Source organism: Bolinopsis microptera, chromosome 8 (assembly GCF_026151205.1).
Source record: "Bolinopsis microptera isolate Bmic1 chromosome 8, MBARI_Bmic_1.0, whole genome shotgun sequence".
NCBI classification, from domain to species: domain Eukaryota; kingdom Metazoa; phylum Ctenophora; class Tentaculata; order Lobata; family Bolinopsidae; genus Bolinopsis; species Bolinopsis microptera.
In genome coordinates this window covers 6,021,595-6,044,814 of record NC_087079.1, presented here as the reverse complement: position 1 = coordinate 6,044,814, position 23,220 = coordinate 6,021,595, and the positions used below count along the sequence as shown (strand labels likewise).

The 23,220-nt window shown below is 41.1% G+C and overlaps 2 protein-coding genes across 2 annotated transcripts in view; one reads left to right on the top strand and one right to left on the bottom strand.

The window, feature by feature from the left end:
* LOC134820268 (protein zntC-like) overlaps positions 1-23,220 on the top strand; it is a 45,294-nt gene that overhangs the window by 3,566 nt on the left and 18,508 nt on the right. The window contains exons 7-9 of the mRNA XM_063830505.1: positions 688-799; positions 1,247-1,339; positions 15,809-15,963. Of these exons, the coding sequence (XP_063686575.1) occupies positions 688-799; positions 1,247-1,339; positions 15,809-15,963 (360 nt within the window). The remainder of the gene's footprint in view (positions 1-687; positions 800-1,246; positions 1,340-15,808; positions 15,964-23,220) is intronic.
* On the bottom strand, positions 16,198-18,652 carry LOC134819711 (polyunsaturated fatty acid 5-lipoxygenase-like). The gene has a single exon (XM_063829804.1). It carries the CDS (start codon positions 18,645-18,647, stop codon positions 16,401-16,403), a length of 2,247 nt encoding a protein of 748 aa, XP_063685874.1. The 5' UTR covers positions 18,648-18,652; the 3' UTR covers positions 16,198-16,400.

Below are 23,220 nucleotides of genomic sequence, written 5' to 3'. Positions count from 1 at the left end.
TCAGCAGTAATATTCTCCACCGTCTGCACAAAAAACTGAACCTCAGAAGTGAATGGTTGCTTAATGTAGATAGGAGGGCATATACCTGCACTACTCCAGTATCCTGTAACAGTAGCAGTGACAACTGGAGCACTGACGAACCCACACTCCTCAGTGTTGATAGCTTTCTAGACTGAGCCGTGCCATTGATTCTTCCAGCCGTAGTTGCCAGTTTCGCTGTATCTGGAAACTCCGGAGCAGGTCAAGGCACATGGTAGGGGACCGGTTACACCGTCGGGGGTACTCAAGATCTTCAGTTCACTTTGAGTGGGTATGGCTAAATATTATCACAATAAACAAACAGCTGAGCAGCTGCATCTTGAAAAGTGATGGGACGTCTACGTCTATACGGGGTATTGATATATTTCGGTTACGAAAGAAAGAAAACGGAAGACGGCTGTGTCAGCATGAGTCTTTGTGTAAAGGCAGCAGCTGCAGTTGTAGAGATGTGAAAAGTACAATAGGTCACAGATTAGCGTATTCACGCGGACCTGAAATCAGATTTAATCACAGGAAAATGTTATGTTTCATCACACAAAGCAGCTTTCTGAAGTAACTGTACCACAAAAGGATAGACACAGGTGAAATGGCCTGTGATGTTTTCAAACACTGGATAAGAAGATGTGACACATTAGATAACGCTCTCAGGTACACTCAATACTGGAGGGAATGGCGGTTGGATCCGAGAAAGACTGGCTGATGGTGTTCACTCTGACCGGTGCTCTCTCACTCCACAAAGCTCTCCTTGCCTTCGCTCTCGGTTTGTTATTGTTTGTTTGTTTAAATGTTAAGTTTCAAATAGACTGTGTTAGCTTGATGGGACTTTACCGGAAATTTGGCCATGTCCTTTTAAGGTTGTTAATCCGGTCAGTTCAAAATTTAATATTTGCTTTTTTGTAAGTTGCTGAGGATCCGTTGATCGCCTCGTATGATTGGATTAATTTCTAACAGACCAAATTACCTTGATCATAGAACCTCATTACTTTGAGCCTAACCTCACTAACCTAACCTCACTAAGCAGTATGCTAGCCTCGATGTCCTTACTTCACTGTCCTAACCTCACTAATCTAACCTTACTAACCTTACTAACCTCTCCTCACTAACCTAACCTCACTCTTAACCTCTCTAACCTAACCTCTCTAACCTACTATCACTAACCTAACTACACTCCTAACATTACTAACCTTACCTCACTGTCTGTGTGCAGGTGTGAAGATTGTTGAAGAATCACAAAGTCTGGAGACTCATATCCGATCAGTCGCATTCTTCGCATTTTCCAGTCCTATTGGTGTCGCCATAGGTATGTTTTTATCACAGCTACATTATTTTATTGTTATAACAGAAAGCTGGCCTCTTCCGAGCTTTTAATGTAATTTAATTGTATTTATAATTTTGTGATGGGGATTGGGGTATGTAGATTGTAGAAAGAAGATAAAATACAAAAGCTTCGATTTAAAGTAGAATAACTAAAAATGATAATCTCTTTTATTTGCAAAAAGGTACATATTAAGTTTCAAAATACAATATAACAACCTACTGATAACATACTTGCTAACTGGGCAACGAATTGAATAAATTGTTTTAACAAAAATCGCTTTTATTCAATAAAGTTGAATTATTTATCAAACATGACAACACTCAGTAGATTGTCGAATGTCGTTATATTGCAAGACTAGAATCAAATAGGTGTCGAGATAGAGGCCGTCTCAGACATTTAACCAATATAGCACAACTTAAATATCACAGCAAATCAGCATACTGATATGTTCTACTATTGTGCAGTTTATCTCTTATCCACTTGTTTTCTTAACTCTTATCATTGTTCAATGTTCAATAATCCTACACACGTCACCACGCTGTTTCAGTTCATCAATAAGTTTATCAGTATATTTACAACGGTTCCGTGTGTAATTATACAAGATCACTGTTGAGTAAACTCTGGCTCTGGAGATTGCAGTGTAGAGGCAAGGAATAATGAAACTGAACTCTATCTCCCTTGTATTGTTATCAGGTAGTGAAGCTGTAAAGGTATTTGCACTGAATCTGAAAATAGAGATAACAGCTGGCCACTCTGCTGACACACTTTGAAAACTATTGTGCAACGATATCTTATCATCTGTATTATCCCATCTCTCTGTTGATGTGCGAACAGTACGTGCTGCAAACATTAAGTTATTACCAGCATTGATTAGTACTGCAATATCTTTGTTTTTAAGACAACTACCAGATTCTCTTAACTTCTTTATCTCTTTGGTCAGAATACCCTTCCATGAAGCTGGTTCATTATCTCTCAGTACGTGGATGACAGGTTTCGTTCCACGTAGAAAGTGACCACCCACTTGTTGTGGCCAATCTGCTGACCCTGTTGCAGATTCTGTATAGTCTATCTCCTCATATATTCTTCTGATTATGGACAACACGGTAGAAATCTCGTATGTGTTTCTCAGATTTATTGAAAGCTTCAATTTTGAGTTTACGAAATATCCTTTTAGATTGTCCATGTTAGCGATACACATTTGTCTAACAGGTAAGTGTAGACGAGCACACTTGTCAAGAATAGATTGCGCATCATCACTAAATATCCAAACAATTCTATCACTTTTATCACTGTTCTTTAGGATAGGTAGTAGCCCCTTTGATACGATATCGTTCTCCTGGCTACTAAGTTTAGATTCGATATTATCAACAATCAACTGATAGTCGTCGATAAAAATACTATCAAAACTCGTTCGAAAATTGTCAACACTTTTAGATAAGCATTTACTTAAAACCAGCAATACGATTTTACTATTACATTTAGACATTTGTTGTGATAATGAGTTGTACCCTTCGTTCAACTGATCAGTTACATCTGTATCACCCTCTTCGTAGTCATACTTTATCCTCTCACACATTATATCGACACTGATGTTGCTTAGTAATTCCATATATTGAAGCACAATCGGACTTTCAACATGTGCTGCTGTTATTAAAAGAATCCTCTTCTCAGGTGTTGTGTTGAGAGCCAGGTCTATTATTTTTCCTAACATTACAATAGTTTTACCTGTTCCAGCGGGGCCCTCCACCCACAGGAATCTCTTTTCGCTATTGAATACATCTAACTGGTGTTTTGTTAGACAGTTTATCTCTAGATGTTCTTTAAAGAGTTCTGGTGCAACGACCATTTGGGGATTTTCTGGATACTTCTTCTTATTCTTTTTTCTCTTATTCTCTTCTTCATCGATTAATTTTCTTGTAACCAATGCTTTTCTGAGTTTCTTACTTACATCAACGATGCAATAAGACAAGCTGCATATCTCTAATTTAAATTTGTTTTTTTGGTTGATACACCACAGTCCGAGAAGACAACAACACAATCTATCTCTCGCAGATTTCGCAACCGTCCCAGTTACTGGTAGTGAAGCAAATGTTTCACAGCAGCTGATGATATGTTTCAAGTTATCAATATCTTCACTAAACAATAATGTTTCATCACATAGATACTGTTCTTCCACCTCTTCTATCGAAATATTAGGAAATACTGTGAACTCGTATACCATCATTGAGGTTTCCATGGACTTTACTAGATCACTCGTTCTTGTCCTTTGTTTCTTCGCGCTATTGCAGCAACCCTTAAACCTAATGCCGTCATCTACTGTGTACTGCAACGATAATCCTTTAACTTCTAGCACCGCAACAAACTGATCACCTACAACCAAGAAATCACATTCTCCTTCGATTTCCCTCGTCTGCTTTTTTGTCTTTTTACACTGATGGTTTGGAAGAAATGCAGAATATTGTTCGTGCGTATATTCGAACTGATGAATAACAACATAGTGTCTCTCCATCTCCTCAATACATCGATAGACTTTTACTTCTGCTTCATATGCGTCCTGATGTTCCTTTTCCTGGACATTGACACCCTTCAACTCAATATCTTCTGGGAGCTTATCAATAAACTTTGAGGCAGGTAACGGGGGCATCATGATTAATTCATCTCTTTTCGTACAATATTTGTCCAAAATCTTTCTGCCAATCTTATTTTCAATCCTATCACGAGGCGACGACATTGTGAAAACTCCTTCAAAAAGTTTACGATTAATGCAACAGAGGAACCTCTTACATAAACAATACAATACAATATGTTAATTTCAAAATAGCACCCTGGTAAGATGCACTAAATCTATTTAGCGGTCTGAAGGTAGTAGCACAAAAAGCTTTATAAAAGTCGATACATTGTTAAGAATGCAGGGCTGCGATTCCTTTTCTAAAACACAAATAAGCAGAACAAAACTAACAATATCTCAAAAACAAAACACTTATTACTTATTACTCCTACTAAACCTTTCTTACACGACGGTAACACAACACACAACAAGACCACTGCATATTATTCTCAATATGTAAGGTCACCCTCCGGTATGTGCTGTGTGTAACATGATCTCTTAATAACAAATGTTATTCTAGAAGCTTCTTTTACGAGCAGAAGAAAGGAGAATCCACAACCTGTTCCCTCGTGATGTGCTGATAGGAGGTACACTTAATACTCGAGAATATTTGATAAAGATTATGAACCATGTGACTGACCCTGCTTTTAACATCCCCACTCTACCCTCCTCACTTATCAGTGTGCTGGTACTGAGCCTCCTTTTAACATCCCCACTCTACCCTCCTCACTTATCAGTGTACTGGTACTGACCCTCCTTTTAACATCCCCACTCTACCCTCCTCACTTATCAGTGTACTGGTACTGAGCCTCCTTTTAACATCCCCACTCTACCCTCCTCACTTATCAGTGTACTGGTACTGAGCCTCCTTTTAACATCCCCACTCTACCCTCCTCACTTATCAGTGTACTGGTACTGACTCTCCTTTTATTATCCCCACTCTACCCTCCTCACTTATCAGTGTACTGGTACTGACCCTCCTTTTAACATCCCCACTCTACCCTCCTCACTTATCAGTGTACTGTTACTAACCCTCCTTTTAACATCCCCACTCTACCCTCCTCACTTATCAGTGTACTGGTACTGACTCTCCTTTTAACATCCCCACTCTACCCTCCTCACTTATCAGTGTACTGGTACTGACCCTCCTTTTAACATCCCCACTCTACCCTCCTCACTTATCAGTGTACTGGTACTGACCCTCCTTTTATTATCCCCACTCTACCCTCCTCACTTATCAGTGTACTGGTACTGACCCTCCTTTTAATATCCCCACTCTACCCTCCTCACTTATCAGTGTACTGGTACTGACCCTCCTTTTAACATCCCCACTCTACCCTCCTCACTTATCAGTGTACTTGTACTGACCCTCCTTTTAACATCCCCACTCTACCCTCCTCACTTATCAGTGTTCTGGTACTGACCCTCCTTTTAACATCCCCACTCTACCCTCCTCACTTATCAGTGTACTGGTAATGACCCTCCTTTTAACATCCCCACTCTACCCTCCTCACTTATCAGTGTACTGGTACTGACCCTCCTTTTAACATCCCCACTCTACCCTCCTCACTTATCAGTGTACTGGTACTGACCCTCCTTTTAACATCCCCACTCTACCCTCCTCACTTATCAGTGTACTGGTACTGACCCTCCTTTTAACATCCCCACTCTACCCTCCTCACTTATCAGTGTACTGGTACTGACCCTCCTTTTAACATCCCCACTCTACCCTCCTCACTTATCAGTGTACTGGTACTGACCCTCCTTTTAACATCCCCACTCTACCCTCCTCACTTATCAGTGTACTGGTACTGACCCTCCTTTTAACATCCCCACTCTACCCTCCTCACTTATCAGTGTACTGTTACTGACCCTCCTTTTAACATCCCCACTCTACCCTCCTCACTTATCAGTGTTCTGGTACTGACCCTTCTTTTAACATCCCCACTCTACCCTCCTCACTTATCAGTGTACTGGTACTGACCCTCCTTTTAACATCTCTACTCTACCCTCCTCACTTATCAGTGTACTGGTACTGACCCTCCTTTTAACATCCCCACTCTACCCTCCTCACTTATCAGTGTACTGGTACTGACCTTCCTTTTAACATCCCCACTCTACCCTCCTCACTTATCAGTGTACTGGTACTGACCCTCCTTTTAACATCCCCACTCTACCCTCCTCACTTATCAGTGTACTGGTACTGACTCTCCTTTTATTATCCCCACTCTACCCTCCTCACTTATCAGTGTACTGGTACTGACCCTCCTTTTAACATCCCCACTCTACCCTCCTCACTTATCAGTGTACTGGTACTGACCCTCCTTTTAACATCCCCACTCTACCCTCCTCACTTATCAGTGTACTGGTACTGACCCTCCTTTTAACATCCCCACTCTACCCTCCTCACTTGTCAGTGTACTGGTACTGACCCTCCTTTTAACATCCCCACTCTACCCTCCTCACTTATCAGTGTACTGGTACTGACCCTCCTTTTAACATCCCCACTCTACCCTCCTCACTTATCAGTGTACTGGTACTGACCCTCCTTTTAACATCCCCACTCTACCCTCCTCACTTATCAGTGTACTGGTACTGACCCTCCTTTTAACATCCCCACTCTACCCTCCTCACTTATCAGTGTACTGGTACTGACTCTCCTTTTATTATCCCCACTCTACCCTCCTCACTTATCAGTGTACTGTTACTAACCCTCCTTTTATTATCCCCACTCTACCCTCCTCACTTATCAGTGTACTGGTACTGACCCTCCTTTTAACATCTCTACTCTACCCTCCTCACTTATCAGTGTACTGGTACTGACCCTCCTTTTAACATCCCCACTCTACCCTCCTCACTTATCAGTGTACTGGTACTGACCCTCCTTTTAACATCCCCACTCTACCCTCCTCACTTATCAGTGTACTGGTACTGACCCTCCTTTTAACATCCCCACTCTACCCTCCTCACTTATCAGTGTACTGGTACTGACCCTCCTTTTAACATCCCCACTCTACCCTCCTCACTTATCAGTGTACTGGTACTGACCCTCCTTTTAACATCCCCACTCTACCCTCCTCACTTATCAGTGTACTGGTACTGACCCTCCTTTTAACATCCCCACTCTACCCTCCTCACTTATCAGTGTACTGGTACTGACCCTCCTTTTAACATCCCTACTCTACCCTCCTCACTTATCAGTGTACTGGTACTGACCCTCCTTTTAACATCCCCACTCTACCCTCCTCACTTATCAGTGTACTGGTACTGACCCTCCTTTTAACATCCCCACTCTACCCTCCTCACTTATCAGTGTACTGGTACTGACCCTCCTTTTAACATCCCCACTCTACCCTCCTCACTTATCAGTGTACTGGTACTGACCCTCCTTTTATCATCCCCACTCTACCCTCCTCACTTATCAGTGTACTGGTACTGACCCTCCTTTTAACATCCCCACTCTACCCTCCTCACTTATCAGTGTACTGGTACTGACCCTCCTTTTAACATCCCCACTCTACCCTCCTCACTTATCAGTGTACTGGTACTGACCCTCCTTTTAACATCCCCACTCTACCCTCCTCACTTATCAGTGTACTGGTACTGACCCTCCTTTTAACATCCCCACTCTACCCTCCTCACTTATCAGTGTACTGGTACTGACCCTCCTTTTAACATCCCCACTCTACCCTCCTCACTTATCAGTGTACTGGTACTGACCCTCCTTTTAACATCCCCACTCTACCCTCCTCACTTATCAGTGTACTGGTACTGACCCTCCTTTTAATATCACCACTCTACCCTCCTCACTTATCAGTGTACTGGTACTGACCCTCCTTTTAACATCCCCACTCTACCCTCCTCACTTATCAGTGTACTTGTACTGACCCTCCTTTTAACATCCCCACTCTACCCTCCTCACTTATCAGTGTTCTGGTACTGACCCTCCTTTTAACATCCCCACTCTACCCTCCTCACTTATCAGTGTACTGGTAATGACCCTCCTTTTAACATCCCCACTCTACCCTCCTCACTTATCAGTGTACTGGTACTGACCCTCCTTTTAACATCCCCACTCTACCCTCCTCACTTATCAGTGTACTGGTACTGACCCTCCTTTTAACATCCCCACTCTACCCTCCTCACTTATCAGTGTACTGGTACTGACCCTCCTTTTAACATCCCCACTCTACCCTCCTCACTTATCAGTGTACTGGTACTGACCCTCCTTTTAACATCCCCACTCTACCCTCCTCACTTATCAGTGTACTGGTACTGACCCTCCTTTTAACATCCCCACTCTACCCTCCTCACTTATCAGTGTACTGGTACTGACCCTCCTTTTAACATCCCCACTCTACCCTCCTCACTTATCAGTGTACTGGTACTGACCCTCCTTTTAACATCCCCACTCTACCCTCCTCACTTATCAGTGTACTGGTACTGACCCTCCTTTTAACATCCCTACTCTACCCTCCTCACTTATCAGTGTACTGGTACTGACCCTCCTTTTAACATCCCCACTCTACCCTCCTCACTTATCAGTGTACTGGTACTGACCCTCCTTTTAATATCCCCACTCTACCCTCCTCACTTATCAGTGTACTGGTACTGACCCTCCTTTTAACATCCCCACTCTACCCTCCTCACTTATCAGTGTACTGTTACTGACCCTCCTTTTAACATCCCCACTCTACCCTTCTCACTTATCAGTGTACTCAGTACTGGTACTGACCCTTCTTTTAACATCCCCACTCTACCCTCCTCACTTATCAGTGTACTGGTACTGACCCTCCTTTTAACATCTCTACTCTACCCTCCTCACTTATCAGTGTACTGGTACTGACCCTCCTTTTAACATCCCCACTCTACCCTCCTCACTTATCAGTGTACTGGTACTGACCCTCCTTTTAACATCCCCACTCTACCCTCCTCACTTATCAGTGTACTGGTACTGACCCTCCTTTTAACATCCCCACTCTACCCTCCTCACTTATCAGTGTACTGGTACTGACCCTCCTTTTAACATACCCACTCTACCCTCCTCACTTATCAGTGTAATGGTACTGACCCTCCTTTTAACATCCTCACTCTACCCTCCTCACTTATCAGTGTACTGGTACTGACCCTCCTTTTAACATACCCACTCTACCCTCCTCACTTATCAGTGTAATGGTACTGACCCTCCTTTTAACATCCTCACTCTACCCTCCTCACTTATCAGTGTACTGGTACTGACCCTCCTTTTAACATCCCCACTCTACTCTCCACCTATGTCAGTCCCAAGTACCCCACAACTCCTTTTATTCTAGGAATGTACCGTATTTCTACACGACACTATAAGAGCTAGTTAGGGGTGATTGCCTTCCCGTTACTTAATACAGGCTCAGCTGTTGAGATCAGATTATTGTAACAGTTAGATAAATACAATACCACTACTCTCAAATGGGCTGTAAAATGAGAAATATTTGAGGTATACTCCTTAGTATTCTGACACTTCTATCTATGGACCATCATGTATTTTTGTTACTTTTTTGTACCTATCTAAGCGCTGATTAGAAATAAAATAAAACAGCTTCGATTTAAAGACAGAATGATAAGAATGAAGTTAGGAGCGATAATATCATTACAATAAGGTTCATTATATTGAAAACAAAATTAAACTCTAACGAACGTAATAATACATGAATGAACGATCAGTATTACGTCATTTCAGCAAACAAACTTTCTATATTATTATGATGTCAAACATAAAATTAATAATGTATCATGCATGAGAGTAATCAGTAGATTGCAGTAATATTGTAACACTAGAATATACGATTTTCGAGACAAAGGCCTACCTTTAAACTATCATATTAATTAAATTGTCAACCAGTATTTAAGCATAATAGTAATTCTAAAATACCACAACATTTTGTTCTAATATCACAGTATACTGTCATGTTGCTACTAGTCTGCTGTTAATATCTTATCCCCTTGTTTTCTTAACTCTTATCATTGTTCAATGTTCAATTATCCTACATACGTCACCACGCTGTTTAAGTTCATCAATACGTTTATCAGTATATTTACAAATATTCCGTGTATAATTATACAAGATCGCTGTTGAGTAAACTCTGGCTCTGGAGATTGCAATGTAAAGGGCCGAAAGACAGTTACATACATCTATATTCAGTCCACTGATATAAGGTACTGTAACATGATTGAATCTGACGATAGATATAACAGCTGGCCACTCTGCTGACATACTGGTTCTTGTAGCTCGCACTGTAACTTCGTCTGAGTTGTCATCTGTAGTATCCCATCTCTCTGTTACACTGAAAATATGGCTTGCTGCAAGATTACTGGTATCAGCAGTGAATAGTACTGCGATATCTTTGTTGAGAAGATGCCCACCAGGTCCTCTTAACTTCTCTATCTCTTTGGTCAGAATGTCTTTCCAAAACAATGGGTGATCATCTTTCAGTAGGTGGATGACAGGTTTCGTTCCACGTAGAAAGTGGCCACCCACTTGTTGTGGCAAATTTACTGACCCTGTTGAAGATTCTGTAGAGCCTGTTTCGTCACTGTTTCTTCTGATTACGGACGACACTGTAAAAATCTCGTATGTGTTTCTAAGATTGATTGACAGCTTTAATTTCGAGTTGACGAAACATCTTTTAAAGTTTTCCATGTTAGCGATACCCATTGATTTACTGTAGAGCAAATAAGAAACACCGTTGTTAAAAGATTGTGCTTCATCACAAAATATCCAAACCCTAGTATCGCTCTTATCACTGTTTTTCAGGATAGGTAGTAGCCCTTTTGAGATGATATCGTTATCCAGGCTATCCTCAAAGGTGATATTTTCAATGATCATCTGATAGTCGTCAACAAAAATACTATCAAAACTCGTTAGAAAATTGTTAACATTTTTAGATAAGCTTTTACTTAAGACCAGCAATACGACTTTACTCTTACATCTAGACATTTGTTGTGATAATGAGTTGTATGCCTTGTCCATTAATTGATCAGTAAAATCACCCTCTTCGTGATCGTAGTCATACATTATCTTCTCACACGTTATATCGTCACTGATGCTGTTTAGTGATTTCATATAATGAGACACAATTGGACTTAAATCAAATCCTGTAACCATTAAAAGAATCCTCTCTCAGGTGGTGTGCTGAGAGCCAGGTCTATTATTTTTCCTAACATTACAATAGTTTTTCCTGTTCCTGCGGGGCCCTCAACCCACAGGAATCTCTCGTTACTATTGAATACATCTAACTGGTGTTTTGTTAGACAGTTTATCTTTAGATGCTCTTTAAAAAGTTCTGGTGCAACGAACATTTGGGGATTTTCTGGATAGTTCTTTTCTTTTTCTTTTCCTTTTCTCTTCTTGGGACAAGCGTTGTGTTTAGCTTCATCGATTAATTTTCTTGTAACCAATGATCTTCTGAGTTTCTCACTTATATCAATGATGCAATAAGACAAGCTACAGATATCTAATTCCCATTGTTTCCAACTGTTTTGTTGGTCGATACACCACAGTCCGAGAAGACAGCAACACAATCTATCTCTCAAAGTTTTCGAAACTGTCCCTGTTAATGGTAGTGACGCAGTTTTTTCACAGCGGCTAATGATATCTTTAAAGTTATTAAGATCTTCACTGAACAATATTGTTTCATCGAATAGATACTGTTTTTCCGCCTCTTCCAACTGTTCTTTCGCCTCTTCCTTGGAAATATTAGGAAATACGGTGAACTCGCACACTTTCATTGAGGGCTCTATGGACTTTATTAGATCATTTGTTCTTGTCCTTTGTTTCTGCGCGCTCTTGCAGCAACCGTTAAACCTAATGCCGTCATCTACTGTGTACTGCAACGATAATCCTTTAACTTCTAGCACCGCAACAAACTGATCACCTACAACCACAAAATCACATTCTCCTTCGATTTCCCTCGTCTGCTTTTTTGTCTTTTTACACTGATGGTTTGGGAGAAATGCGGAATATTGTTCGTGCGTATATTCGAACTGATGAATGACTACATAGTGTCTCTCCATCTCCTCAATACATCGATAGACTTTTACTTCTGCTTCATATGCGTCCTGATGTTCCTTTTCCTGGACATTGGCACCCTTCAACACAATTTCTTCTGGGAGCTTATCAATAAACTTTGAGGCAGGTAACGGGGGCATCATGATTGGACAAGGAGTACCATATTTTCTTTTGCAATAATTGTCCAGAATAGGTCTGCCAACCCTATTTTCAATCCTATCACGAAGCCAAGACATTTTACTCATTACTCATTATCTGATAAATATTAATTGTCTCTTTAATAATTGAAATGATAAATTTATCATTTAATTAATAAATTAAATGATAAATTTAAAGATATAAATCAGCTGATCAAAGAGTTTAAGATAAATACAACTGCAGGACCGCCAAAATCATTAAAAACCTCAACACTACACTCAGCAAAAACAGACAAGATTACAGAACTGCAGTTCACCTCATCACGGGTCACTGCGGCTTAAACAAACACCTTCACACCATTTGCAAATCAAACACCAGTGCTTGTCCTATGTGCGGCGACGGAGAGGAAACTGTCTCACACTTCCTTGGACAGTGTCCAGCTATTGTCAATATTTCCAGGACTACTACCTCTCTGTCAATGACATATTCGACAACCAACACATCACCACAATTGTCAATTTCGCAAACCGCACCAAACGCTTAATTGTGCCGGAAGAGCTGGATCAGACCGGGGTGACTTAAAGTATTATCTCATATGCTGTCTCGTCTCGTTTTACTTTTCCAAACCCAGCTGGCATTTAAGCGTATCATTTTGACTCATATATCATCTTACACCATCCTCCACCAATCACTCTGATTTCACCGGCAACCTTCCCCAAGGTTGCCACACCCCAGAGGTAGGCAGAGCATCTCAATGCTATCCTCTCGTGGGCTATCTTGGCCCAGCCTCTCTTTTTAAAAAAACAAAAAAAAAACTGCAGGACCTCGTACATGACCAATACAATATGTTAAATTCAAAATAGCACCTGGGTTAAATGCACTAAATCTATTGATAAGATTTAATGTGGAAGCACGGAACGTTTAAAAGGGTTGGTACATTGTACACATTTACATACTGTACAATTGCGATTCTCTCTCTATAACAAAACGAAGCACAACGAACTAACGATATCTCAAAAACAAAACACTTCTAATTATAACTAAACCCCTCTTACACTACGGTAACACACCAGCTCTCACAACGAGACCACTGCATATTATTCTCAATATATTACGTCACACTCTGGTATGTGCTGTGTGTAGCATGATCTCTTAGTTAGAAATGTTATTCTAGAAGCTTCCTTTAAGAGCAGAAGGAAGTAGAATCTACAGCCTGCTCCCTGGTGATGTGCTGATTGTAGGTACACTTAAGGGGGCACCAAAACAGTGGTTTGTGCCGTCCAACCCAAATGACCTCATAGGCAGTTCAGTGACCCTCTAGCGCACCGTTTCCACGCCAAAAAAAAAATAATACATGAGAATTGTTGAGTAGCACCCACTCTCACCTCTCATGGTCATAGCTTGTTATATTAATTGGAGGGTTTAACCAGAAGTTGAAGTGAGGGAACTTAGCAGTCTGGTGCTTTTACAACTATTTGATAAAGGTGATGAAGATTTGTGCAAACTTTCTGAAAAAAGTATAATTCAAACTGAATTAGGTATATTTCTAGAATTTCTAAAGTTTCTTAAACTATAAGTTGATTTCTAGATATCAATCGGCCGATCAAAGAGTTTACTGTGACTCTTAGTTGTAGTGCATGTACGGAACGTTCACTAAAAATGTTCTGTACATATGTTCACTAAAAATCATCTCACGTTCTGAACGTTATGGATAAATTACTAGTAGTGTTCAGTAGGATTTACGTACTCTAGTTCGACACGTACTATAGTTCGAAAAATTAAATTCGCCAGATATCACCCCTGTCGTACTTCAGTACGTGTCGAACTAGAGTCCAGGTAGCGTACTCTAGTCCGACAAATAGCTTCTGCTTATGATCCAATGGCTATTGCTGGGTCCTCATCATAGGATCACAGGGTTCAATGGCAGATACAGATATTTTCTGACATCTAGCAACCATGAGCGGTTATAAATTCAAGAACCTTTCAGTATAGTTTTAATTCTCCTTTCGATTCAGCTGCCAAAATCTCTAGACCGGTATTCGGTTACTAGTCGTTTGTGATGATATAAAGTGTGGTACGTGGTAGATATTTATAACGCGTACAATCTAGATCTATTATAAAACGGAGTACGAGTTATTACGTTAGTCTTATATCTCTCCGCTAAGTCTACAATTCTGCTAGCTAACAATTGAATTATGAGTATGAGGACAATTAAATGTTTATAGATATGGATTATAGAGATTACATTCAGACATGATTGAACAGCACGAGACTAGTGGAAAACAAACAAACGAATAGATTACAAGCTCGTAAAGGATCGTTGCTTGAGATCGGAGATTTCAAAACTCTAGTTCGACAGTCAAAGTTATCTTGTCGAACTTTAGTACGTGTCGAACTTGAGTCCAGGTAGCGCGCTTTGGTTCGACAGAGTCGAACCGTAGGGTTTGTCGAGCTAGAGTCCGTGTCGAACTTGAGTACGTGTACCTTTAGTAGCATAAATACTACTACAATACAATACAATACAAATTGATAATTATCAGTTGGAGAAATTGAGATTTCAAAAAGTTTATTTTCATGAATTTTTGTTTTTGATAATCACTGACGTTCACTAACGTTCAATAACGTTCACTACAGACCCCTACAAAATGACTGGAACGTGCTTTCAATACGTCAAAATCCACCGTTCACTACAACTAAGCTGTGATTACTCTGACTGTTACTATGACTACTCTGACTGTTGTAATGACTACAATGACTGTTGATATGACTACTCTGACTGTTACTGTGACTACAGTGACTGTTGATATGACTACTCTGACTATTACTATGACTACTCTGGTACCGCGACAGTTGACCCCCCGACATTCGACAATTGACCCCCCGACAATTGACCCCCCGACAATTGACCCCCTATGTAATTACACTGGGGTCAATTGTCGCGAAATCTAGGGTTTAGTACGACAATTGACCCCCCGACAATTGACCCCCGACGATTAACCCCCCGACAATTGACCCCCCGACAATTGACCCCCTATGTAATTACACCGGGGTCAATTGTCGCGAAATCTAGGGCTTAGTACGACAATTGACCCCCCGACAATTGACCCCCCGACAATTGACCCCCCGACAATTGACCCCCCGACAATTGACCCCCGACAATTGTAGTTTAACTGGGGTAAATTAATCGGGTTAGGGTCAGGCTGAGGGTTAGGGTTAGGGTCAGGGTCAGGGTCAGGGTCAGGGTCAGGGTCAGGGTCAGGGTCAGGGTCAGGGTCAGGGTCAGGGTCAGGGTCAGGGTCAGGGTCAGGGTCAGGGTCAGGGTCAGGGTTAGGGTCAGGGTCAGGGTCAGGGTTAATTGTATTAAATTATATTTTCGGGGGGTCAATTGTCGGGGGGTCAATTGTCGGGGGGTCAATTATCGGGGGTCAATTGTCGGGGGGTCAATTGTCGGAGGGTCAATTGTCGTGGGGTCAATTGTCGCCCACCCGACTACTCTGACTGTTACTATGACTACTCTGACTGTTATTATGACTACAGTGACTATTGATATGACTACAATGACTGTTGTAATGACTACAGTGACTGTTGATATGACTGCAGTTACTGTTGATATGACTACAATGAATGTTACTATGATTACTCTGACTATTGTTATTTTCAGGAGTTGGAGTAGAAGTATCCCACTCCGACATGGCGGTGAAGACACTAGTTGAGGGGCTGATACAAGCTGTAGCTACCGGCACATTCCTTTACATAGCATTTGTTGAGATAGTTACACCTGAACTCAATAAGCCAGATCTACCCCCGCTTTTAAAGGTTGGTTTTTTAGTAACACTGTAGTTTATACACTTTAATTCTGTTTTTAGTAACACTGTACTAGGCCACTGTAACACAAACATACATTTTATTTCAAATTTGAGATTGGATACTATTATTTGAATAGTCTTTTAATATCAGGTGACTAAACTTTGTCATATCATTTGTGTCCTATGAATTATTATTTGAAGGTTAATTCAATATCAATCTATACAAACACAAAAACACATTTTTTTGAAGTTATACATTGAAATTCGCGTACTTTATGTTTAACAGTGCCAGTCGCTCGTATCTGTTCAGAATAAAAATATCTATTATTATATTAAATTATAATTTAATAATTAAATTATATTCTAAATTTCCCTCTGAAGTGCTATATAAACTAAAACATGCTAATGCTATTTTACTTTCGCATGATAATAGTCTTATCACTGCTATCATGTCGCAGTCGCAAGAGGTATGTTAACAGGACTCAACACATCATACTTCAAATACCGTCCATCATTCCTAGCATCAATCTTCTCCTTGAGCTGCCTCATTTTCTCAACCAGTCTGTGAATGCAAGCCTCCTGCTCCGGAGCTACTATCATGTTCTCTCCGATAATACCACGCTTGTTTGCTGCGGCATCCTCCAAGAAGAAGCAGTCGATTGGAGAGAACTGGCCGAGCACGTAAACAATGTTCAGAGCGAGGAATGCGATTTCTCGCACAGGTAGAGATTCTACTATGAGTTCCATGGTGATGTTGTCGTGTTGTTTTGGGGGAGGGATGGAGAGGCAGGATGGCATGTTTGGGACGAACCCGCAACTTGTTAGAACCTGGAAGTTAGCCGCTGCGTGGAATGTGGAGATGTTGACGATGATTGCTGTCAAATACTCAGTCAACTTGTATCTGTCTGATACAACCCGCGGGAAACCGGCACCGTTTGGGAAACCCCGGAAGCCAAAGTCAACAATTTCTTTGAAAAGGTTCTGCAGTTCTTCATCTTTAGCTACATCTGCGTCAGATAAGTATGTTAGATTCACAATCTCTTCAACGTATTCCTGGATAATGGCCCAGTGTGCGAGGAAATCATCCCGTAACAGATACTCGGGGATGTCTTCAACACCCCGTTTCTTAACATCATCTGGTAAAATCAGGTTCTCGTAAGAGAAGTTTTTGAAGTGGTTGTGGAAGACCTTACCAAGGTGGTCTCCAGCGGACACAACACATGCGAATGCGTTCTTGTTAGGATTAATAAGAACAGCCCGCCCCTGAACGTTTATCGGGATAACACCAATAATGTGTGGTTGAAGAAGCCTGAATATCGGGTGGGCGTTGGGCAGGGTTCTGTAAACAGCAACTGCAAATATCTCGCTGGTGGCATGAGCACGAGCAAAGTGAGTGATGACAAAGTTACAGCTTGCCTCGGCACATTTGAACCACATTTTGGCCCACAACCAGGCGAGGTGTGCGGGGTGATTCAGGTCAGTATTCTCAGGCTCAGGAGGTGACCACCAGGTTTCAGGTTCCCCATCATTCCTGTTTTCCAGTCGGATCAGAATGGGAACCAGCTTACCGTCATCTCTCTGGTACAAAAGACAATCTGCGAGCACTGTGTACCATGTTTGAGAGGTTCCTGTCAGCATCTTGCTCAGTCCTCCGCCGTGGGGAATGTCTATCAGGTCATCGTATGATACTTCAAACAAACGACCCTCTTCCAACACTTGTTCGACAGATTTGCCCTCCAGTGTGTACATTGGAACAGTCCCTGCGGCCCACCTCACTTCGAGAGATATCACCTTTTTAATCATCCAAGCATTGCAGCCACTTAGTATTTGTCTCCCAAACTCCTCGTCTTGCCGAAATATCTTTGCCACTTTCATTGCCTCATAAACTATTTCCTTGTCCCAGCCCAATTCATCTCCTTTATATTTTAGATACAAGTAGAATTGTTCGAAAGACTCAAATCTCTCTTCCTTGTAGGTGCCGAAGACCTTACCCCCCATGTTTTGTAGCATATTAATTTTAACCTCTTTCCTACCAGATGACCTCAGCTCCATGAAATTGTCTAATGTTGCCTCTCTAAATTTGAGGATCCTAGGTAGTTTATCATAATCCATGACCCCCAAATAGCCAGGAAACAGCAGTCCGGCAGAGTTCACCTCGGCATCATTCCACTTTATCATAGACTGCATAATCGCCCTGTCCTCGTCTCTGGCCCTGACGATGAAGTCTTCTGTTTCACGGTGTCGGAGTGTACCAGCCCCTTCACGTACCAGGATATGAGGCGGACAACCCATCTTGGGTTCAGTCGGGTTATGGACAGGGCTGTGGGGATAGAGATAGTTTTTAATGGGGAACCGGTAAGAGGCCCTGTTATAAATAATGGTTATTTCCCGGATGTACAGAGCGTCTTTGATGATCTCCAGCATGTTGCTCTCCAAGTCCACCTTCAGCAGTTTTGGCACTCCAATGACAGATGGAAGCCAAAGGTCAATCCTCACATCTCCCTCGGTCATTGTCGGGAAGTGGTCTTTGACTCGGAGATCTTTGGATTCTGTTGTGTCAGATCCCGGGTTTATCTTCAGGATCATAGTGCCATCATCCCACTTTTTTGTTGATTTCTGATCTGGGAGGTTTGATCCAGTGTGGATTATGAAGGTGTAAGCAACCTCAGCATCTTCATCGTTGCTTGTTGTCATTTTGCTAAAATAGTGATAAAGGTCATTCAATATGGAAACTAACAGCTTTTGAGGATTTTTGGAAAATATCGTGTACAATAGTTTCAGGAAAATCATAGTTTTAATTCGTTTAAACCGGGTCTTCATCAAAATTCTCTCGAAATTGACTTTATAGTTGTTTCTGATAGAGGGGAGTGATATCTATCAGCTGTTTTTGGTCCCATGGAAAAATATTGTTCTTAGCCGAAATTATTGCCGGTCAAAGGTCAGCGCTTATGTGTAATTGTATTGCGCAAGCGATTTTCAATCGCGCGCCCTGAAAATCGAGTCTAAAAATCTATCTTCTCCTACATTTTTTGAGCAATCACCCTGAAACTTTCAGGATATGTTCTAAGGACCATTTAAAAGAGATTGTCGGGCCAGAATTTTGAGATAGGCCTTAGAACATTTTTTATTCGATTTTGAAAATCTTGGACCTCGTTTTTTGACGATTTTTTCAGGTCCAAGATTTTCAAAATCGAATAAAAAATGTTCTAAGGCCTATCTCAAAATTCTGGCCCCAAATTCTCTTCTAAATGGTCCTTAGAACATATCCTAAAAGTTTCAGGGTGATTGCTCAAAAAATGTAGGAGAAGATTTAAAATATTGAAACTGAAAATTAAAATACTTATAATACGATTTGACATCGTTAAAAAATCAATTTAAAACAATGGCGAGTCTGAGCCAGCGTACTTGTGGAATGTGGAACAATCAAATAAGAGTATGTACAATTAACCAGTGGACCACTTATTTGAGAATTTGCTCAACGAAACGGCAAATCATTTAGTGCTGTAAATTAGAATAGTTTAGGATTAAAATTAGTTTGTCCTCTATAAAGGCAGTTACACATAATGCAAATATCTCAAAACATTAAACACCATAATAAGAGATATGAAGGAACTATTATACTATATTATAGTATAGTTCCTTCATATCTCTTACGTACTAGAGTTGGTCACTATGATCATATATGAAGCTATTAATAAGCTACCTGAAACCTCCAGGAGCCGACATAACATACAATAAATAACTTAAATAACTTATTAACGCTATAAGTAAGTGTTGTTAAGACAGTTCAATTTAAAATAAAGAAAAAATAAGGACAACTAAATAACTAACAATAAGTTACAGAAACAAATTCGAATAATTACGAACAGAGAATTCTTTTAACTATATTGAGATTATATTACTTCTATACTTAAAGTTTAGTGCAATATACAACAGAACCCCTGCACCAGAGACCATAAAATACCCCATACAAAAGTAATATCACTACTGCACCGGTACCTACCCGTCCTGGGCGACTACGCTAATAAATCACAGTGCCACATCAAACATGTTCCGATTCACCGCTCAGAGTTAATGGTCTCACGGTTTCCATGGTAACTAACTGCTCTTCTCACTTGACTGCTTGTAGTTTGCTTTACACGAGCATGCATAATGAATAATATGAAGGAGCACATGTTTTCTTTTGTGACACAAATAAAAAGGAAAAAACACCATAAAAAACCTACCATCCTGAAATCCTACCACTTCTAACCATCTTATACTTTTTTAGAAAAAAAAGTTGATAGAAATTAAGATCTAGCTGATTTTAATGGAATGTGACGGGTTTCAGACTGTGACGATAGGTAGTAAGTAGTAGGGTACTTGCTGAAATTTTATTAGTGGACCGGGGTAGAACAACTTATTAGGACTACGAAAAAATCACCGATTTATCTTAGTCATTGAATGTAATCAAATTTTACGGCAAAATAAGAATTTAAATTGGAGCTTCTGAGGATGACTTAATAGTTGAGGCAGCAAGCTCCACCCCCAAATCTCGTGTCGAACTTGATGATTTTTATGAAGTGGAGCACTAATATAGGTCGCCATGGCAACTCCCAGGTCTAAATGAGATATGTAAGTTTGGAGTTCGAGTGGATAAACAAACAATAAACACGTGTTTATTTTTATTAACATTTGGGTCAAGTGAATTTCGTGGTGAGCTTTGCACGGTCCTCAACATATTCACTGTTCACTATTCAGTTACGATTGCTTGACATGATCATTTTAAAAACAAAATATCTGTTGCACTGTATAATGTATGTTTCAAACATTGTGATAGAGCTTGACAAACTTCGTGCAAATGTTTTGAAGATGTTGATTTGCAGTTTTCCTGCCCTCTTAAATAAAGTAGTTGAGTAATTTTCAGTTTTCAATTACCTGAATATTTTTTAGTCTTCGAATTCCGAAATTTGACGATGGTAGTATAGGGTGTAGTATAGGGTGTAGTATAGGGTGTAGTATAGGGTGTAGTATAGGGTGTAGTATAGGGTGTAGTGTAGTGTATCTTATGTTGAAGCAGTACTATTTATTCTTAACTTAGTAACTTTATATTGCGCTCTATTACTTTGGCAGAGAGCTGAAAGGCTATCTGTTTGGCTGGCAATTATGTAGCTGTTGATACGATAATGCCTGAGCTCTCATGTTAGATCATTGCCATTATAGAGTATATACGCCCTCTCCAAACAGGAAGTGTATGAATTAACTCATGCATCACAGAGCTAGTGGTATTGGATAATTGTGCTCAGTTCTTCTAAGGCTTTTGGAGTTGGTCACTTGTCCTAAACAGAGTTCTATGCACCTTGCAAACTTAGCTCTTGGTGACTCCCTGCCAGTAGGTTTATGAACAGGGGTGTTGCCATGAGAGGTTCCGACTGGGAACTCTGACAATGTTTAACGATTGTTCATGTTATTCCTTCTGATGAAGTTCACGAGTCCTTAATTATTTTGATGAGCTGTTGTCTTTCTTGTCTCCTACTAAATCAAAGATACTAAAGACAAAGTAAAGTGCACAACCACAAGTTAAACCTTGTAGATGTAAGATTGCCCACAAAGAAGAACCTGGGAAAACAACTAAACACTGGGCAGTGCCTTTAAGGCAATGAAGATTGAAGACCTAAATCTTACTTACTACAGTAGTATAGGCCGTGGTGTAGTATAGGGTGTAGTATAGGGTGTAGTATAGGGTGTAGTATAGGCCGTGGTGTAGTATAGGGTGTAGTATAGGCCGTGGTGTAGTATAGGGTGTAGTATAGGGTGTAGTATAGGGTGTAGTATAGGCCGTTGTGTAGTATAGGGTGTAGTATAGGGTGTAGTATAGGCCGTGGTGTAGTATAGGGTGTAGTATAGGCCGTGGTGTAGTATAGGGTTTTATGATTTCTGCATTTTACTCTCATTCCCACAATATTTCTTTTCTTAACACTCAACATTCTGTTCTCAGGGTTTATTTCCTTCAGCAGAATATGTCAGAACCACAACAAGAAATGCTTGAAGTCGGAGATTCTAGTAGAATTCCGGTTATGGATGCTTTACCAGAGGTGGAGACGGATGACATGACCTTACCTGAGCGACTCCCCGAGAACAACCACCCTTCTCCCGAGCGAAGAGCGGACATTGATGTGATTATAATATTCCTTACATACGGGATCTACCTGTTCCACCTCTGTCTGATCTACACACCATCCGACTGGTACGGTCTACAGTTCCCTAATATAACAACCGGCTCTGTCTCCGAGGACCCCTTCACTCTCGTCTCCCTCGGTCATGTCCTCCAACTGTTCGTCAACTTCATGGACACTTGGAACATGCCCATGTTCTTCTATCTGTCCGGACAGAACGCTTACTCTGCTCTGTTCCGGAGATCGGAGACTCAGTTCAGGGACGAGAGAGTACACCGGCTCCTGGTTCCTACACTGTTTCTGTCTCTAGTTACCCAGTTCCCTCTCACTCTCTGGTTCTTTGCTCCTCGTGATGAGACTCTAGAACGATCCTACTGGGACTACACACAGGACTTCTACAGGACTTTTAATGTGCACCAGGCCTGGTTTCTACTGTATCTTTTTATCTTTGCACAGGTGAGTACACATTGGTTCAGGGTGTTTCACCCTGCTCACAACACAGCTGACACCACCACACTGTCCTACTGTGGTTCCACCTCCTGCTGCTGGTCCCGCAAACCCTTCAACTGTCTCACCAAGTCGTTCTGCTGTCTTAACTTTGTGTGTAAGCCAGCTTCAACACCTGATCAGCTCGTTGCTGCAGTTAAATGGTTCTTAGGTGGACCAATCAGGTTGGCACTTCTCCCGGGTTTACTGATTGGACTTTTACTAACACTCGATAATGTCTGCGTGCAGTTGGCCAGCAAGTTGGGCCTGCCTAAGGAAGCGTTTTTGATGGCCAGCTTCCCTTTCTTCCCCTACATGGTTATCTTCGTGCTTGGCTATGCTACGAGGGCAGCGGACAAACAGATACGACAGCACAGCAAACTTTGGTCCTGGACCTGTTTTATCGTTGGAACTGTGTTGTGCATCGTAGTTGGTTTACTAGAATCAATTTTGGTAAGGAGTAACACAAAGGGTTTAGCACAAGGAATTGGATTATGGCTCTTTTTGATGGGATCTATTGCATTGGCGAGGAAGAAGTTCACCCAACCTCGAGGATGGCACACCACCTTCAGAACAATGGCCATGCCATTCTACTTGATCCATCAGCAGGTTATAGTTGGGATCGC